The sequence below is a fragment of the Lynx rufus genome, unplaced genomic scaffold (genome assembly GCF_022079265.1).
Source record: "Lynx rufus isolate CCGP_SWC_20201006 ecotype Redwood Valley unplaced genomic scaffold, mLynRuf1.p SCAF_8, whole genome shotgun sequence".
In the NCBI taxonomy this organism is placed as follows: Eukaryota; Metazoa; Chordata; class Mammalia; order Carnivora; family Felidae; genus Lynx; species Lynx rufus.
Window position 1 is genome coordinate 69,286,338 of NW_025814896.1, and position 20,872 is coordinate 69,307,209.

The 20,872-nt window shown below is 37.1% G+C and overlaps 1 protein-coding gene across 24 annotated transcripts in view; it reads right to left on the bottom strand.

Moving 5' to 3' along the window:
* The window catches only part of NRXN1 (neurexin 1), a 1,138,108-nt gene that overhangs the window by 14,340 nt on the left and 1,102,896 nt on the right, over positions 1-20,872 (bottom strand). For 15 of the 24 annotated variants that reach the window (XM_047068174.1, XM_047068169.1, XM_047068161.1 and 12 more), the window contains one exon: positions 7,458-7,545. In XM_047068174.1, coding sequence (XP_046924130.1) covers positions 7,458-7,545 — 88 coding nt within the window. The remainder of the gene's footprint in view (positions 1-7,457; positions 7,546-20,872) is intronic. The other 9 variants (XM_047068175.1, XM_047068172.1, XM_047068173.1 and 6 more) reach the window with 1 other exon arrangement.

Consider the following 20,872-nt stretch of genomic DNA (forward strand, 5'->3'; position numbering starts at 1 on the left):
CTCTCTGTAACATCGAAAGGGACTGTGGCTCATTTTTGACTCACATCAAATCTGTATGTCTTACGAGGATGTTACTACAAGATGGAATAATGTATCCACTGGCATCAAACCAATGCTAGTAGAAACAGGTCCTCCACTCACCAATATACCATAATAAGGTATATTATTTGTTATACATTTAAAATGTAGACAGGCATTTTGCTAATCACTGGGTATGCATCATCCTCTTTCAATCTTGTAACAACTCTATTCTGCCCATTTTGCAGACTAGGGAATTGAACCTCAAAGAGACTAAGTAACTTCCCCAAGATCAGGAAGGGCTGCAACTTAAACTGGTTCTGACTCCAAAGTTACAGCCAGAACTAATATTAACTCCCTGTTGTGTATCACCGTTCTTACAAAATGCTCTTAAGGGCTTTTCTAATGTGTGGCAATAATCTATTCTATTTTGCTGTTTTTTAAAAAAAATTCCAAAATCACAGATAGGTCCAAATAGTTTACACTGAATGTAAATTGTAGTGTTCTGAAAACCAAGAAATAAAAACCACCTTTTGTTTATTATTTTGTGTCCTACTGATTTCCTGCAAAATTAGTTTGCTGAATAACACTGATTTCCTGGAAAGATGGAATCCTCTGACCAAGACCTTAATACTCCCCACAGCTTGATCAAACTTTAGATGGGCTTCTTCCTGCCTCTAGGCCCTTGGCCTCCCTTTCTTTTGAGCATTTACTTTAGAAAACTTGTAATTTCAAATTTCTTCTCTGACTTTTTGATATATAAATATTTTTAAAAGCCTCTTGCTAGTGTCACAACCCAGGATTCTTTTTCTCAAGAACCTGAGAGCTGTCCCTTTGAAACATAATCTTCAACAATGATAGCTCCCAATCTCCCAATTTCTGTGGGAGGGTAGTAGCCTACCTTGGAAAGGGAGGGGGCCTTGCTCCAAGTTGTAACTAAACCTCCAACCAGGAAGATATTTCAAGGAGGTTTACTTTTTCTTTGGGTGAAGCCAATCAGCAAGCCACAGGTAGTCTATGATCCCACCACAGATCTCTCCAGTCTTCTTTTTTTCAGTTGAATTGAGTTTGAAGTGAGCTCAGTTTGAGTTCTGGCCTCCATGTATTACAATAATCTTGAATCTTCCTTGACTATTTAACTTTGTCTAATATATTTTTTGTTTTGACATTACTGCTCTCAGAAATAGGGGAAAAGTGCAAATGATGCCTAATGGCTTTCCTGTATTTTAACCATGCAGCATTCGTTTTTATTCTAGTTTTCTGAAGAATTAAATTTACATGGGGAAAAAAATGGTTACTACACTAGAATGTCACACACCAAAAGCCTCATAGTCCATCAGTGCCCCAAATCCAGGTGCCTGCTCTGCTCCTGTATGATTTGCAGGACCCTGATTCTGTGTGATTGGTGCTGACTGTGGCCTGGTGCTCAGGAGATACTCTAGATGTTTCCAAAAATGAAGTCCTAATTATTGCTGTTTTTCTGGCGACAGCTCAAAATTTACATTTTAACAGCAATGTATTGGCTATTATGGCTAATTAAACTTGCTTTTGAATAATTACATAATATATATACAAAATTTAAATGTAGCACAAAATTATCTTCTAATCAGGCTCTAAAAATATGATCTAATAAGCGATATATTCCTTTAAATGATTGTGATTACTTATTTAATGAAAAGATGCACCTTGTTCAGTATACATATCTTTTTTCCTAATGTGGTTAATGAGATCACTTCAATAGAAATCCTTTGATCTTTTCTCAAAATAGCACACTGGAAAACCACTCAAAATTGCATGCTAATTGTAGTAAATTTAACCTAATGAATAGTAATACATGTAAAGGACCTTTTGCTATTAAATTTAAATTTATGCCAGCCATAGAATTATTTAAATGAACATTTAAAAAAAATTAATCCTATATTTGTGAGGTACCTGAATTTTAGAACAATCTTCTGCATCCCAAGAAGTTAAAAGCCTACCTTTTCTAAATTAGACAGCTTAGTAGCTCTCTCATGTTACAAAAAGTAACTTAATCTCTCTGAATCTCCCTCACTATGAAAATACTGCAGAGTTTTGTCTAATAATGAAATATAATAATGTTTATGAAATACTAAGAACAATGAAGAATAGAGAATGAATCTCCAAATGAAAACAAGTTATTACTGTCATCTATCAATACTCATATAACCTGAACCCCAATCAGTGTGATCCAAGTGATGAGCAATCAACAGGTATCCTTTGAGGGGCTATAGTGATCACCTTATCCCCATTAGTTTAGCTAATGCTTAAGAGATTGCCACAAAAATGATGATCTTCTTCTTTCATAACTACCCAGATTTTTTTTATTATTCAGTAAGCTTTTCTTTTTCTCATTTGACAAAAGTTTTATTTGAAAGTGGCCCATTACCCTATTAGCTCCTTCCCACCCACACACACATACACAACAAGCATAGACAAATCATTCTTAGCATTATAAATCTAAGAGGAAATTGTCCTTCCTAAGCAAGACTCCCAGGAAACAGAAAGCTGGTCCTGTTTCCTCTGTAACAAAAGACCATTTATTTATTCATTAGGAAGTCCCCACACCAAAGAGCATCATTCTCTTCATTTATAGTCTTAAATTATCAGGATAAAAATCATCTCTTCCAGGGGCGCCCAGAAGGGTGCTCAGTCAGTTGAGTGTCTGACTCGATCTCACAGTTCCTGGGTTTGAACCCTCTTGTCAAGTGCTCGCTGACAGCACAGAACCTTCTTGGGACTCTGTCTCTCCCTCTCTGCCCCACCGTGCTCTCTATTTCTCTCAAAAATAAATAAACTTAAAAAAAAAATCACCTCTTCTGATTTCTTCAGGAGTTTTGAGAAAGGGTTCTGTTTAGAAGAGGGGCTCAAAACTAAGATGTATGGACACGTTTAAGGGCCATTTTGGAATGTAAGTAGTTTGCAGGGTTGCCATTTTGTCAGCCTACTAAGTGAATCACAAATATAAGACTTCAAAGAAATCTATTTCACAGAGCCTTATGTTCATGTGAAAAAAGTCTTGCAAAATATGTATATTTACATAATACAAACAGTAATAACAGCAAACACTCATAGCATGTATTATGAACAAGACACTGCTCTACAACATGCTTTCCACATATTAATTTTTTTAATCTAACAACACTATCTGTAGTTTGAGGGAAAGGCACAGAGGTTGCCAGTCTTTTTGAGAAGAAGTATGAAGAAAAACTCATCCACTTGTCATGTGTCCAGGCAGCTGAAACCAGGCATTTTAGGGCAATGGTGGCCTGTGACCTAGTTATCACTGGCTGCTTTAGATTTCCACCTGTGGTTCTAAAAGTTGAGCTTCAATTAGACCTAAATTGTATAGCTATGCTCTCATTTTCTAAAATACTAAGTTTATACCAATGTGAAGTTGTCACCCAATGCTAACCATGCAGGATGGTGTGGCTGGAATCAAGCATCACTGAGTTCCATGTGTTCTCACCCAGGGGGTTGCTCCCAATCCAGTTTCAACACGTACAGTTCCCACCAGGAGGCCTGAGTGGTTTCATCAGTTGCCCACCAATTTTCAGCCAGGAAAAGTAACAGCATTATGTAATAGGGAAAAAAATAGCTTGAATATTCTTTTTTTATATAACTAAATTGGGAAAATGAAAAGCCACCATTATGCTCTATTTCATGCCAGGCATTGCAGCCGGTGCCTTAAATATATTTGTTTTAATCCTTGCAACAACATGAAAAATAGGCAATATTTTAATGTGAAAGATGAAGAATCCAGCAATCATAAAGAATAACTGACAAAACATCTGGGGAAGAATGAAAGATATCCTTTTGTAGAATGGGACTAAAGGTATGAACTTTCTGTTTTTGTTCCCAGAGCTGAACAGAACAGTGGATGGCAAAGTAGGACTCAATAGTACTTGGTCAATGTTGAAATTGATAATCCACCAAGTATACAACTTCCCTCTTCATTAAGCGTTATGAGTAGAACCACATAGTAAGTCAAATTTATCAAACACTTGATAAAAGGTATAATTTACTTGTGTTGAGGAAGATGCCAGATTTTTCCTGTGTTATTAATAGCCTTAGGAAGGCACGTACATGAGCATAACCCATTTTCACAGAAGAAATCATTTTTTGAAGAGAGGGTAGGTTAGGGTGATTAGGGAAACTTCATATGTAAATATTAAGGGAGTAGGAAAGACACTCATGTGAAATACAGAGAAGATTTGGGCAAAACATTTTTAAAAGTAATTATGCATCTTTTACAAAAATATCTTCTTTCACTTGCTTCAGGATAGAAAAAGTGCATAGCAGTTATATCCATTTCTGAATATTTAACTCGGTATATTACTTTCCTTAAAAATCAGTTTCCCAAAATATAACCTAGTGATACCTAAAATGATTTCTATAAAGTTATGTCTAACAGTATCTAAAGTCTAATAACATCAGCAACTACAATTTTCGTCCATGTTATTTTATGTTGGTATTGATGGTGAAAAGCAAGCAAGAAAAACAAATTTAAGAAAAGCATGACATCAGTACATTGAGAAACAAAGATGTGCAGGAGGAGCATCCTATAATGAAACAATATTCAGATTAGAAAATGATTTAAAAAAAAAAAACACCGCTAGACAAAAAAAAAAAAAAAAACAGTTGGAAAAAAAATCGTATACTCTAAGGACTTCATAAGAAGCTGTCACACAGAGCCAAGTCTGCCAAAGGAGCAACACTGCATGAATTATTAAAGATGGGTGTGAAAAAAATCATAGGGGATGGGACAGAAAAAGCCAATGATAGAAAAGAGCTCTCACAAAATGTAATATAGGAAGAGAAACCATTCATGAAATACACTATCAAGGAGACGTAAGATCATAAGAAAAGCCTACAAAGAAAGATGACATTGGAGCAACAGAATTTGAAGTTTAAGCCTTAAGAGAATTGATGAATTGAAAACTTGGGAGTGCAGAAAGAAACAAGGAGGGAGAGGATGGGAAGTTCCAGCAGGCTTGGTGCGAGAGTACCGAAGGAGCTGTCATCACATACAGTCAGCAGCTGCTGTGCCTTGTATATTGGACAATACACTCTGATGCAGTGGAACAAAATTAAAATTCGCACAACAAATCCATGCAGGCAGACAAACACGGTTCCTGCTTCATGGAGCTTACTTTCTTGTGGGGGATGCAAGCTGAACATTAATGAACAAGTAACAGATAAGCAAACAAGATTCCGATAGTGGGAAGTGTGGTGAAGAAATGGGACAGAAAGATTATTATCTACAGTATGGCTGCTGACAAACTGTTCCTCACTTTCCATCATGCTATAGTATTTAACAAAACAGGCACAAATCAGAGGAATAAAAAGGAGAGAGGACGACAAAAGGGTAATCTCTTTTTCTCCTCTCTTCTCCTCCCCACCACCTACTGTCCTGTTGTTAGGACCAGTGTCCCCAGAGAAAGGCGGAGGCAGTAAACTAATCTATAAAGAATGGTTAGCAGGACCTATAAGCAATGGCTAGAAGAACTGGGCCACTTAGCTGTGCTCAAGAGGAAAAAAAGCAACAATTTTAAGTGCAATTAGAGTTCTCTTACTGAATTTCCTAGGTACACAGGGTAAGGATGCTATATATACATAGAGGATGATAGCCTATACTCAGTCAGCAAAAGAAAGATTCAGACCAGAGGAAAACCAAGTACAGTAAGTACTGTAATTAGTAAGGCTCTATACTGTTTTCAGCACTATGTTAACATAGTGAAAAATAATGCAAAAATCAATTTCTCTCAAGAAAATACTAATTAGGAAAGCAAAATCAAATATAAATATAAACACACACACACACACACACACACACACACGCACAAATGTACAACCTAACACCAGACTTTGTTTTATGAACAATCCATGCTGGTGGATCTTAGCGAAAACCAGATATAAAACAGAATGTCATAATCGGGCATGTGAAAGTAAGAGAAATACAGAAAGAAGAAACTTAGGGAGGGAGAAGGCAAACAAATGGGGCTGATGTAATGGACAAGAAAGAAACAACTATTTTTTTTTAATTTTTAATTTTCATGAACACAGAAAGAGTGAGAATACCAGTGAAAAGGGGGCAGGAATTTGGCAAAGGGACCTAGGATCATATCCTAAAGTGACCATATCTGTCCAGACAACCAAAAGGGAATTGTTGTAGAGACCAGTAAACCAGAGGAATGGAATGGATGATCCTCAGAGTTCTAATCACATTCTGGAGGCTGAAATTTTTGATTGGTGGGATACAGGCCAGAGGAAAGAGGATACGAACACATGTCTGTATCTCCTGACCTTCTCCAGCTGAAAGGTGAGAAGCTCCTTGCTGGCCCCCAGTAGTGGCTCCATGTGCTTAGAGTGTGTGGCTACAGGTCAGTGGGTTGTGATAGTCAAAAGGGACACAAGATATGCATCCTGAACCATTTTTTAAATCCAAATACCAAAATGAATAGATTTAATTTAAAGCGATATTCCTCAGAAGAATATAAATTAGTTATTTTATGGTGACATGAAGTTTTCTGGGATTCCATGTGACAGCTACAGAGGTCACGAGTTAACTGAGTGGTTAGTCTCTATTTATCTTACTCGCTTTGTTCAGCTAAACAAGAAAATTATTGAATATGAAGAAATACTGCTTTACAGAGGAAACTAATGGAAATGACCCTGATATTTGGTATTATGAATATCTGAAAGCAAACCCAGCCTATGAATGATTCATTTTCAGAGTTCATAGCCACCCCTTAAAGGTACAGAGCTGCTTTGGAAACAGTATTTATGTGTTAGTCAGTCACACCATATCACAAAGAAGGAGGAGAAATTATGCATCAAATAGAGTTAAAACGCCTCAACTTAAATTTAGGGAGACATGGCAAGACTCAAATATTTCTCTATTCAATGTACCAAGGATTCTACCTGCTGTTTGTTTTACTACTGCCATAATACTCTTACTTCTGAAATTCAGAAATTTATCACTTAAGATAATTTGCTGGCAGAATGAGTGGTGGGGACTTTGTGTCAGTAGAAAGGTCAAATAATTCTCCACAATGCAGGGCAATTTTTAAGCTTTACAATTTTACTACAGGTGACCCAAGGGAAAGCCCATTATACCGTTATACACAAAAATTACATTGTGAGTTAATGGAATGTGAACAGTAAGATATCAGCCTTGTGTGCTGTCCCCCACTGCTTCTTCTGAAATACATAATCTTGGTGGGTTTTGTTTTTAAAATTTGTTTTTCAATAAATGTGGGGAAATTTATCCACGTAAAAAGCAAAACCCCTTATCTCACAATAAGGCATTGTTCAATGGGGTGGACTTCTAGATATAAATGCAAGCCTCTTCTAAGGACCAAAGCATGCAACAAAGATTTAGAGTAAAGCAAAAAAAGTAAGAAAAAAAGTCGACTAACCTAACCCACCTGAGCTCGGCTCACAGGGGTCAATGTCCTCATCGTCGCTGGGACATTCTGCTGAGGCCACAAGGATGTCATCTGTGGTCTGTAAAAGAATCATATTAAGTAGATTAATTTAAAGGGATCTAACAGATGCTCTTATCTTTGTCTCATTGACACATGAAACACATTTGTGTTTTCCTGATAGGTAGAGAAACCCAATTCATTATTTCTCTTTATGACAACCCAGAGCCCACATTTTTCAATCTATTTTAGATCTCTCATGAAAGAATTCACATATTTGTAAAAAGTTGATTACAGCTTATTTTACATAAGTGCACAGAAGTGGTCGTAGCCAACTTATAGATACCCATCCATTCAACTGCACAGAATAGCTGCACACAGTAGCATACAGAGGTTTAAAACAACCTGCCAGAAGCAGATGACTGGAAATTTATTACAACCCTGGAGTGCTACAAAGTATGCATCAGTAGGCTTTATGCAGTACTTGTGCTTAGCTTCCTAAAAGCAGAAGAGCTATAACCTTTTATATTCACGACTAGGTAGAATTTGATGAATCTTTGAGATATAGCTTGTCATTATTAGGAAACACAGATTAAGTAGAGAATATATTTCACTGATGTGTTAAAGGGAAGCAAATATCCATTTAAGGAATTGGGGGTGGGGATATTTCACACTTGATTCTTATTTTTGCAATATTCAGGTAGCAGATGTCATTTCACCATTGTCCTTTTCATTATTGAGGTTTCATGATAAATGAGAAGCGTATAGCAGGATGATATTTTATGGCAAGAGGATGGAGGTGACAGTTTTCTCTGTGACATTCTAGTTGCTTCATTGCACTTACAGCAAAAAAAGATAACCATCACTGTAATAAAAAGCAGAGTATGTAAATCCTAGCAGTTCGTCACATCATCAACACATTTACAAGCACCAAAGGTTGTTCTTTACTGCCACTTACAAGCAGCAGTAAACTCAGAATAGATATTGCATGGAAACTGGGAAGGTTTGCATCAGATTTGGCTAATGCTAAAGTACAGAACTCAACATATATATGACAGAAAATATCTCATTACATTGGCTAAGGATTAAGGGGATTATAATTGTGTAGACAATACTCAGAACACCAACCCTGATGAAATCCTGATTTAAAAATGGAATTACAATAATATATAGAGATCCTACATTAAAGAAAAAAAAAGAAATGTGGCATGACTTACTTTAATTAAGGGAGCACTTAATATAGTCAGAGATTAAAGTATAAATAAATCAATCTCAGGAAAACTGCACCACCTTGAAAATGATGAAGATAAAAGATGATACACTTTTGTGACAAGAACTCAGCCTAAAGTTTTTCCAAGTGCAGGGACATTCTGCTGCACATTCAAATAAAGAATTTGTTCAGATGCTAAGGCTTCATGAGGTAACTTTAAATAAATACGAGCATTTAAGTACCATTTTGAGATGGTTTCATGTTATTTTGTTCTTAATTCCCCTGAGAGACAGTTGGGAGACTGAATTCATTTATTTTGCTGCTACCATTTTAAAAGAGGGAGCTCAAAATATCAGTTTTCCTGGAACTGAAACTGTTCATGTCAGTTGTAACTACCAGCAATTGGTGTGATGGTCACGCAGGTATCTTTCATTAAAGTGAGCTTCAAAAGGCAGAATCCAGCCTCCTCCTGGCATGAGCACATTTTGCAGGATAACATCCAAACTGACTTGATAATAGCAAGTTATTGGATTATGAGGTCTTGCAGGTCAATTGTTCCAGTTCACCCCAGAGCAGATTATCTGTCTTTTTTTTTTTTTTAAAGCCAACCTCAAGTGGAAAGCTACTTTTTTTCTCAACCACAGTAGAAATTCTTTCAAGCTACTTTCAAGGTTACAAAAGAATTTCTCATTTCCTTGAGGAACTTTAACTGTATTCATGAAATCAGTATAGGGTTGTTGTTCTGTTCTTGACAGGGGAAGAGGAGGATGAGAAGGATGAGAATAGATTATTTTTTTAAAAAAATATATAATTTATTGTCATATGGGTTTACATACAACACCCAGGGCTCATCCCAACAAATGCCCTCCTCAATGCCCATCACCCATTTTCCCCCTCTCCCCTAACCCCATCAGCCCTCAGTTTGTTCTCTGTATTTAAGAGTCTCTTACGGTTTGCCTCCCTCCCTCTCTGTTTGTAACTCTTTTTTCCCCTCCCTTCCCCCATGGCCTTCTGTTACCTTCTCAAGGTAGCCAAATTATGGAAAGAGCCTAAATGTCCATCAACTGATGAATGGATAAAGAAGATGTGGTTTGTACATACTATGGAATACTACTTGGCAATGAGAATAAATTCTTTAACCCAGTACTTCACACCCCAGCAGTGGTATTGCCCCCTTTCTCCTCCTTCACCTGGGGCAGGAGGAGAGACATTTTCAGTTGTCACAACTGGGCAGGGGGGTTGATGGAGGCAGTGTGCTACTACTGGGGTCTGATGAGCAGAGACCTGGGAAGCTGCTAAAGATCCTAAAATGCGCATGACAGCCCTTCCACAACAAAGGATTTTATGAGCCACAAGGTCAGTGGTGCAGAGGTGGAGAAACCCTGCTTTAGAAGTGTAACACTTGTTCTGCGCCTTAATTTTTTGCCTGTGAAAAAAATGGAGAGCCTAAGAGTACCTATTGTTGTAAGGATTAGTCACAAAAACAGGACCACACTGCAAATGCTTATAAAGCTGTGATACTATCAACAATTACATTATTGTCATTATTTCAATAAATATAGCACTGATTTCATCTTTTCTAGCACTATATTTTTAAATAATATAATTTTAGACGTTAAGCCGGAAGTTGTACGTGTGAATTATTTTCAACTTTTCAGATCTCATGTTAAGTAGTTATATCAAAATACAGTAGCTATATTGGTACTTGGTTGAACTAAGCTTCCATCTCTCACAGCTAGTTTTACATTCTGAATCAGAAATCAAACATCAAATATAAATAACGAAGGCTGCTTCTCAAAATAAATTCATGGACTAAAAATGTGTGACTCAGTGGACAGTGTTTCATGCAGACTAAATTATTTAGGCCACCCAACTTAAATTTTCTTTAAAAAGTTGACCTATTTTCTACATTCTTCTGGAACAATTCCACAGTAAACAGAAAGTGTGAGAATGTTCTCAGTGTTATCTTTCACAAAACATAGTACCTAAAATAACAAAAAATGTCATGAAATAAATAGTACCGCATAGCCCTCCTTGAGTAGAAAAAAAATTACGGTACAAATACGACCCTATTGTAAAACTGTATTTTAATTTTTAATGTACTTTTCCTGGTATAATGAATACACATCCTTGTTTTTCATGTTTTTTCTCTCAGAAATGGAAAACCAGCAATAGTCTTTTGAATAAAAGATCTCAAATCAATAGATGACTTGGCAGAAATCATCACTCTATGAAAAATCAGGAAGTGGCTTCAGTGTAGGGAAAAAAAATCAAATTTCATTTTGGAGGCTGAATTAACTGAACAATCTTCTAGCCAAAGCTGTGTAATTTAAATTTAATTCACTGTGTTTGTAGCTGTCTTTCTATGACATGCTGTTGAGAGAGTGGTAGAAAGAAACTCAAATATGTCACATTAATCAATTCTATTCTTCAGTATACTTTCCCTGATGTTTATAACCTTTTCCAGAAAAGAGACAACCTGCTGAAAGAGACAGAATAGTAATCAAGCAAAAGCAGTAGCTTTACATAAATGTCCATTTAGACAAATGTCCCTAACTGTGCATTTAACCACTCACAGGTCAAAGTGCCATGTTGGTCTTCCCTAATTCAGAGTGGCCTGTACATTCATGCAGCAAGCATCTGTACTTGTTCAAAATGTCTGCTAAAAATATCTAGGTCTCCTTACCTTTAGGGGAAAAAATGATGTGAATAGAATTCAAGAAATAAAGGCACTGAAACTTAATTCATCATGCTCCATGTAAAACACCAACATGTTATAGAGACAAAAATGTAATCAGGACGGGTGGGAGAAAGGATGTGTATAGTAAGAAGTTATCCCAATTTATTTAACTTCTTTAACAGCCAGGGTTATTCCAGAGACACCATTTGGTGGGTTAGAAAGTAGAGAAACTCGTGTATTTTTGTTCTTTTTTTCCTTACTTACAGGCATCTTCCCCCCAACCTTTAATGGTGGAATTTGCTGCATATTCACTTGCTATCACTTTTTTAAAAAGTTTACTATTTAGAGTGCAAGTAAGGAAGAGGCAGAGAGAGAGAGGGAGAGAGAGAATTTCAAGCAGGCTCCGTGCTGTGAGCAGAGCCTATCAAATGACGTGGGGCTCGATGTTATCAAATGTGAGATCACGACCTGAGTCAAAATTAAGAGCTAGCTGGACGCTTAGCCAACTGATCCATCCAGGCATCCTGCTATCACTTTTTAAAATACAGAACAAATGCATATCTGTGTGTTAAAAAGATATGATGAGAGGATAAACTTAGTCTGTAATGTTATATCTCTACTAAGAACAGCGTCTCTAGACCTTATTCCTCGTGATAAACAGCTTTACTGAAGACGGATACATTCTGATGAAAACACCTACAAGAAAAATCTATCAGGACAAAAGAACAAATTCCACTATGCAAAACTATGCCCACTATTAATTTGAGGTCCACAAAGAAATTCATGATTTACTCTAAAATTGTGATTGAAACTTTATTTCTAAACAACAAGAGTTTATAGGGCTATACATCCAAATACAACACTGAAAAATATCTCAATAAATGGTGTTCACTTGTATAGCATTATTTACCCAAATCGTTCACTGCTGTGATCAACATTTAAACTGAATTGAGACAGGAGATAGGGTTGAGTATGGACCTAGCTGATATGAGACATGTTTTGCTAATTGGTGGACACTTGATCTTACTGTTACTTTTGTCTATGTGAAGCTGTTCTGGAGGAGAGAGAGCATTCATGTCTGGATTTCAGGACTGAATCTGGCAGTTTCTCCAGAAAAGACTTATTGCCAGCCACATTTTCATGAAAAAAGAAAAAAAAAGTCAGAATTCATGATTAGTGTTATAGACTGCCCAAGCCAAGTTCAATACATTGCACTAATAATTTATAAGACAAAAGTTTCTAGGGGATGGGGGAAGTGACAATATTTGCCAAGAGAAAAACTGCAGAAAAATAACCCAGTTATTTGTACACATATACACCCAGTATATATGTACACATATATACAATTTCTGAACTGTGAGTCAATTTGACCAAATCAAACCAATAAAGATACATCAAACTGGCAATTTCAGGTAATCAACAATCCTATTGGGGACCTAGGTGGCTCAGTTGGTTAAGCGTCCCACTTTGGCTCAGGTCATAACCTCATGGTTCGTGGGTTTGAGCCCCGTGCTGACAGCTCAGAGCCTGGAACCTGTTTCAGATTCTGTGTTTCCTTTCCTCTCTACCCCTCCCATGCTTGCGCTCTCTCGCTCTCTCTCTCAAAAATAAACAAATGTTAAAAAAAAATTAAAAACAAAATCAACAATCCTATTAAAGGTGCAAAATGAGTTTGGAGTCTCTGCATAGATTTTATGGTAGTTTCCGTGATGTCAGTCAAGCTTTTGGTTCTTATTTGTCAATTATTTCTCTGAGTAGTAGATGCCACATAAAGATGTCATTCCATGGCTAACTAATCTAATAAAAATAAAAGCAATGAAGTGAGATCTAACATGGGAAGTATGAATTTTAGCTCCAGCACATGAATAACAAAAAAGAGTGAGGCTCAATTAGTTATCAACAAAAAGAAAACACTTCATGTATACCTCATGTATACATAGCGTTTTCTGATGGGCATAAAATATGGTCACTACTTAGCAGGGTATAAATTGTAGTTCCCACCTGTAAATAACTTATTGTGCTTACTCTGTTCTGTAAAGCACAGGAACAAATCACTCACTGATACAAATAACAATCAATTCAATTCAAATGGCTTAGCTTTCTTGAAATGTAGCAGTGCTCCCATAACTATTACTTCATTAAATATTCACTAATAACATGCTTATGCAGAATGTAGGTGGAGGTGCTATTATTCTGAGCACTACAGTTAAGTGCATGCTCAAAAAAAAATACCCATTTGTACACTCATTTACCCAATTTGAATGTTTGAACACTAGCATTCATGAATATTTAGGGCAAAGCTTAATATTTCTGAAAAGAGCCAGCTTTCACATTTCTTTAATGTTTTTTTTTCCCCAATTGATGCCTTAGGTTATTACAAAAAGTGACCATAAATCATCTGTCTGCTTGGGGGAAAAGGCAGACTTGAAAGCCATTCAATTTCTTCAAAATTTTCTTGACTATTTAAAATGTATGCAATGGTTCCAGAACAGAAACAGTGGGTTGGATAGAAAAACCCCACCATGGTAAAGAGATCACAATATCTTACTCATTTTAACATGCATTTTATATGGATTTGATAGTGGTCATCTGAACAGGCAAAACTCAAAAGGGAAGATTGGAATGTGGAAATAATGCCACAAAAAAGTGAATTTAAAGGAAATATGCAAGAAAGAAAAGAATGAGGATTTCCGCTTAGTCAAAAAAGGACATCATATTTTAGCAAAGTTATGCAAAGTAGTAAACCTGCAAAGGAGAAACCTGGTGTCATAAAACTTGAAATTAAGTTTATGTTTTCAAAAAGATAGTATATCTCTTGTACTATTTCTTTAAGCTACTAATGACCTTTATTGCTCATATTGCATTTACATTTTTAGCCAAAGTAATGTAGGAGAGCTGGCCAAAAGAAAAAGTTAAAGTGCAGTTTAAATTTTCAGATAAGTATTGTAATAACCTATTCTCCTGGATTTGCATTAATTAGAATTTGGGGGTATAAGACCTCCAAAGGCGGCTGGTAGTGGAGTGGAAATGCTAAAAAAGAAGTCAGAATATGTATGTGACCAACTGTGTTCCCTCTCTATTTGATTTGCTTTTGGACATGAGTCCAAAATTCTGCACTGAGTTTGGCCGTTTCCAAATTAAATGAATACTGACAGATGTTTACAGTGCAAATCTAGGTTTCTAGGTAAGTTTATATGGATCTCTACTCCAACCATTGTGACTGAATGAACTAATTTGTCACACATGTTGAACTGAAAATACTTACTGCTAATGATGCCCAAACAGATTTTTTATAATTGTAAAATGCCAATGATGGATAGTGTTAACTAACATGTTTCCAAACTTCAAGCTTTCAGTGTTGGCGTCTAACATGTTAGGGGATAGAATGAACCATGTTTTAGTCAAGCAGTCACACATCTTCTTGTGATGAGCCAGACCTTAGTGATCCTTAGTCTAAACTTGTCACTTTATATATCAAGAAACAGAAGCTACAAAATTACTAGTTTTTGTTTGACCACAATGATAGTGCTAATTAATGGCAAAACTTTGAGACTATACTGACCACAATAGGTTGTGATTTTGTCTTATCCTACCCCAGATGACTTTCATCTATCCATTCACCACCCATCCATCCATCCAAAACCATTTTTTTCTCTAAAGGATGTGATATAGTCTATAAAGATACACAATGAAATACATTTAAGATAAATTAAAAGGTGGCAAAGGAAATTATTGGATTTGAGATAAGTAAGCACTACAATTGTCATGAAGAAAACACACACACATATAAGGAGACTAGTTTCTGTGTTCTCAACAGTACTTAAGAAAATGTATGCTATACATGTAAGTATATACTATACATGTAAACATACATGTACTATATATTTATATACAATCATTTTTATATGTGAATGATAATAACTTCTCTATTTCACAGGGATGTTGTAGGGATCAAATTTGACATGCATGAAAGCACTCTGGAAATATCCAAGTTCCCACAATGTGGTATTTCTATGCTATTATTACAACTAATAAGGAATTATTTTTTCTCTTCATATTACACTATAAAGAATAGTTCTGGGGAGAGTTCAAAAAGGGCAGCCGACTCTCCACTTAACTGAATAACTTTCATTTTCATGTCCCGAAATCCTCTGAGTGTACCCTCAGTTAAATGGGATCTGTTTATCTCGTCCAACTAGCCCCTCTCATAAATGCTGTTATGCTTGGGCTGATTCCCTTTATACCAGAATAGGATTTATTTCAGCATTGTTTATTTAGGGTGTATGTGTCAATTTCACTGGTAATGTACAAGGTAGGTAGTACCAATCCATACCTGGAACTGTCATTCCCTCCTCTCCAGGCCTCATGTCCTGGAAAGTCACCATACAGATGCAAGGACACTGGAGTCCTCTCAAGTTCTCCTCCTTACTCACTTTCCTGGGACCTAGGTGACAACTTCATTTCCTTTATCTCTGCATCCACAGTTTATTTCTAATGCATGCCCTATTATAACTAGAGCATCTAAAAGAACAGGTGAGTGGGAAATACAGATCACTTAGCAAACACTATTAATCAAAGGAGGGAGGGAGGGAGAGAAAGACAGAGAGAGAGAGAGAGAGAGAGAGAGAAGGAGAAGGAAGGGAAAAGAAGCTGAGAGGAAGAGATGTACTTTAGGTTTGACCCCTGCCACATAATGCTCCCTATTATAATGATTGTATCTATAGTTACAACATGACACTGCTTATGGTTGTGTCTTCTCTATGGATTAACAATATACTAATTAGCTTAGGGGCACCTGAGTGGCTCAGTCAATTAAGTGTCTGACTCTTGATTTCGGCTCAGGTCATGATTTCATGTTTCATGGGATAGAAACTGGCATTGGGCTCTGGCTGACAGCACAGAGCCTGCTTGGGATTTTCTCTCTTCCTCTCTCCCTTCCTCTCCCCAACTTGAGTGTGTGCTAATTCTCTCTTTTAAAATAGTAATAATAATAATAAACAATACACTAGTTAAGACCAAAATATTTTCTCAGTACGTCAAAACAGTGGAGGTATTTGCCATTCAAAATTACGTTGAAATCTACAAGTTTGGGAACTGTTTAGATGTATGCTTTATCTTATCTCATGTACTTCTGTGGGATAGAGTTTTTTTTCCATGCTTAACATCCCCAAGATATCTATCACAAAAGTTCAGTAGAGTTGATTTAAAATGTCATCACCACTGATTGCGGTGAATTATGTCACAATGTATACATATATCAAGCCATTGTCATGGACTTAAATGTATACAATTTTTATTTGTCAATTATACTTCAGTAAAGGTGGGAAAAGTCATCACACTCTAAACCTTTTATGAAAATAAGTATGATTGTGGAAATAAAGTTCAGAGTGCATGATTCATCTTGATTTTAAAAACAGAAGAAATGTTACTCATGACACTTGAATTGGTAGAATCATGTCAAATAACCTTACTCCTGATGGTCATCTTCTCTAAGCTCACTACACTGAGGTCTATGTTTGTCACAATTTCTCATTTATAACAGTTAATTAAGTCTCTAAATAAGAGTGAACAAGTATAGATTATTTTCCAGGAGTATGACTCCTAAGAGTGGGAGATGAGAATTGTGGCAAAAAATCACACTTTTTCAAAGATTTTATCTGCCTCTAACATCTCTAGAAGTGACAATGAAACTTTATAACTGGTTTCCACATTATACCTCATGGCTGGAAATTTATGGTAGAGAAGTAGCAAGAAGTGACATTACCTTTAACTGAAAAGAGAGAAAGACTGAAAGTTAGAAAGAAGGAAGAGCTAAAAATATCTTGCAATAAGTTGGTCTGCCTGTTTTTATGAAGCAGTCCTGTCCTTTGAGAAAGCAATAAGATATAGCTTGCTTTATAGAAAAAAACTGAGAAAAAATAGTTGACTATAATTCTGGGTCCCCCCCTTCACTGCCCCTAATTCTGCCTATCTCCTCAGAACTCTACTACAATAGTCTTGCATTGTAAATACTTTTGTTTATTGTAAAGAAACTATACCTCTATGTTTTTCTTTAGTACCTAACTACAAGATGAAAGTTTTATTTTCCTCCTGAAATAAATTGGATGAATATAAGGGCTGGTTGAGACCAGCCATCAAATTTAGACCAAGAAATATGCATTGGACAGAATTCATTCATAAAATTGAGATCTTTTGACTGATTCTTCCATGAATTTGCTCTTTCATTAGTTCATTCATCCACTTATAATCATTTATTGAATATCTTTGATTAATAAGAGTTATGCAGTGGAAGAATATAACAGAGAGCCAGACATTTCTACTTTGAGTTGCGTGGCGAACTTCAGGAATGTGGCAAATGGAGGCTATGAGCAGAAAGCTGCTCTCCACTGAGCCCTGTCCACAGAACATGGAAGGAGGTGGACAGGTATGAGTTATACAGATAGGGCAGAAGTCCCAGCTCTGCCACTTATTACAACATGGGGGAAGGGTTATTCCTCCACTGGACTACTGAGATCTTTTTTTTTTTTTCATCTACTGGCTTATTATAAACAGATGTAACTCAGAAACAGCCAAATGGAAGAGATGCAAAGGGCAAGATAGGCAGGGGGTGGGGGGATATGGAGCTTCCATGCCCTCTCCAGGTGGGTCACCTTTCCAGCACCTTCATGACTTTATCAGCTCTGAAGCTCTCCTAATTCTGTCATGTAGGGGTTTTTATGAAGGCTTCATCATGCAGGCATGATGAATTATAATCCTGAACTCCTCTCCCCTCCTGGGAAGGTTAGGGATGGGGGTGGGGGTTGAAAGTTCTAGGCTTCTAACTATGGCTTGGTCTTTCTGGCTACTAGTCCCATTCTAAAACTATCTACAAACCTACCAAGCATGTACTTATTAGAACAAAAGATGCTCCTTGCACCCAGGAAAGTCCAAGGGACTTAGGAGCTATGTCAGGAAGTGGGGACAAAGACCAAACATATATTTCTTATTATCCCACAGAGTCAGTAACTTCCCTTTGTTCTGGACTACCTTTCAATGATATGCATATAAAGAATAGCCTTGGAAGACAGACATCTCCTGAGATCTTTAGACACAGATATTCTCTTCACAAAGGAGGTGTAATTTCCAACTTAAATCCATACCTCCATGTTTAAACATTTTATAAACAGAGCAAATTACATATTTGATATGAGAGCACTTTTTATTTTATTTTTTTATTTTTTTTAATATATGAAATTTATTGCCAAATTGGTTTCCATACAACACCCAGTGCTCATCCCAAAAGATGCCTTCTTCAATGCCCATCACCTACCCTTCCCTCCCTCCCCCTCCCCCCCCATCAACCCTCAGTTTGTTCTGTTTTTAAGAGTCTCTTATGCTTCGGCCGAGAGCACTTTTTAAAACACCCCAAAAAACATCACATCTGAATACACTGAAAAGCCAGGAAGCTCTTCTTTTCTCCCTAGCTGTTTGATGTAACCTAGAATTCATCAAATTGTCTTTGTTTCAGAGCTTGGAGACTCACTGAGATATCTGTTCCAGTTCCCTTACAGTAAAGAGAGGGAGACTAATGCGGCCTGGTCAGGTGTGTGGGATCCAATCACTACCTGGCTCAGCGTTGGATTCCGAATGTGAGCCTGCCTCCTGGCCTTCTATTCAATTGGCATCCCCCTCCCTCCACTGCTCCCAGTTCCATGTTTGGGTAAGAGGAAGATAAAAACAGCAGCAGGAATCACTTGCTGCTTTTCCCAAGTTTCTCAAACATGATTTGCCTTTTGCCATTCTGCCCTAAGTTTTACTGAAAATTTTATGCAAGGCCTTTGATAAGTACCAGGGAATGGAGTTTGCCTACATCGCCCGACATCAGATCAGACCAGAGAGCACTCAGCAGCCCCTGCCAAGCCCAAGGACTGACTGAAGAATGTGCACACAGATGCTACAGGAGAATTCTAATTGTCTTCTGTTGGGGACTAGGCACTTCCTTAGAGATCTTGTCTTTGTGTGCACATTTCATTTAGGTGAAATCTGACTGAACTCTTCCCACAGGTATTCGAGTGTTTTATTTGCCTAAGCGATTGTTTAATGACTTCCTCTTCAGCTACTATTCACTTATTATTATTATTATTATTATTATTATTATTATCATTTTGGCCATTAAAAGCACTGTGATAAGTAAAATTCACATGTAACACACTTCGATGACTAAGTGATTAACCATGTCCTCTCCTGGATGGCTCTTCTCTCTCCAGCCCTGCATTTACAGTCTGTTCCACTCAGTTCTGACACATTTCCTCCAACTTGCTATCATACCTCTCCTGCTTAGATGTGCACTTTTCCTTCACCCGCAACCTATGCCCCATTTGCTTAATTCTGAATTCTGGGATGTCTGCTGATTTAGGACAGTAAATACGCTTTCTAGTCACACAAAAAAATGCCAGTTGTCATCATGAGAACTTTTGAAATAGCAGAAGCGTCACCTTTTAAACGGAAGGTTCAGAAGATAAGCTTTTCTTGATGGTTTGGTATCACTGTTAGAAACATCAGAACCTGCAACACAGCGGTGATCTCAGATGCCGAAGTGTAGGCAGATGCCCTGTGCCCTAGGTCCTTATGTTTCTCTTTTAGTTTTTAATCAATGCCTGCTCTTACTAGTTTTCTCTTTTGTCTATCCATGTCAGCCTTTATCCACACCCTTTTCCCTTTCCAAAATCACTCCTTTGATCTGCTTTGAGCTGGAAATCCAGATAATTAAGGTTCTCTAACTATTTTGAAAAATAATAAACTGGCTCTAGGAAAAAAGGGTCAGAGAAGTTCTCAAACAGGAAAGCCCAGCTGCTTAAAGCATTCAGCCAAGGCTTGTGGCTTAACATACAGAGACCTGTTAGTTTCCTCAAAATACATAGCTCCTTATGAAGGTATGTGTTTATTTCTAAGTTGCCCACTCAGTAACATTTTTTACCATGATAATTCTCAACAAGGCTTTTCTTATTTCATGAAGTCCAAGGAACCTTATTGGAACTAGACTCCAAATACCTCAATCTATTTTCCGAGTGTTCCACTGAGGTTGCTGGGAGAGAGATGAGCAAGAGAATAAGGAAAGTGGCTGCCTTACTGTCTGTGACCAAGCCACCTAAAGATTGGGGACTGTGTCTGCTTGTTCTTATGGGTAGAACGGGTTCTGCCGTGCAAGGGTTTAGCTGTATTCATGATTAACTCTGTATTCTGAGTAGAGAGATTCTGTCTGTGGTATGTCCTTTCCTGGTCTCCTAGAACCAGCTCTTCACTTAACAAATTGGGGAGTGCTGGGACTGATTATGGGAGCTTGTAACACTGCATCCAGTGATTTGGTGCATAAACATTAGAGTCAGAGTTTAAATCTGGAGTTGTTAGAACTTGAATGATTTGTAAAATGGGAAGGATGCAGTACCAATCTCAGCAGTGTACTTTTAAGAATTAAGAAAATCATGATCAATGAAGCACTTAACACTGTTGTTGTTGCATAATAAACACTAAGTAAATCTT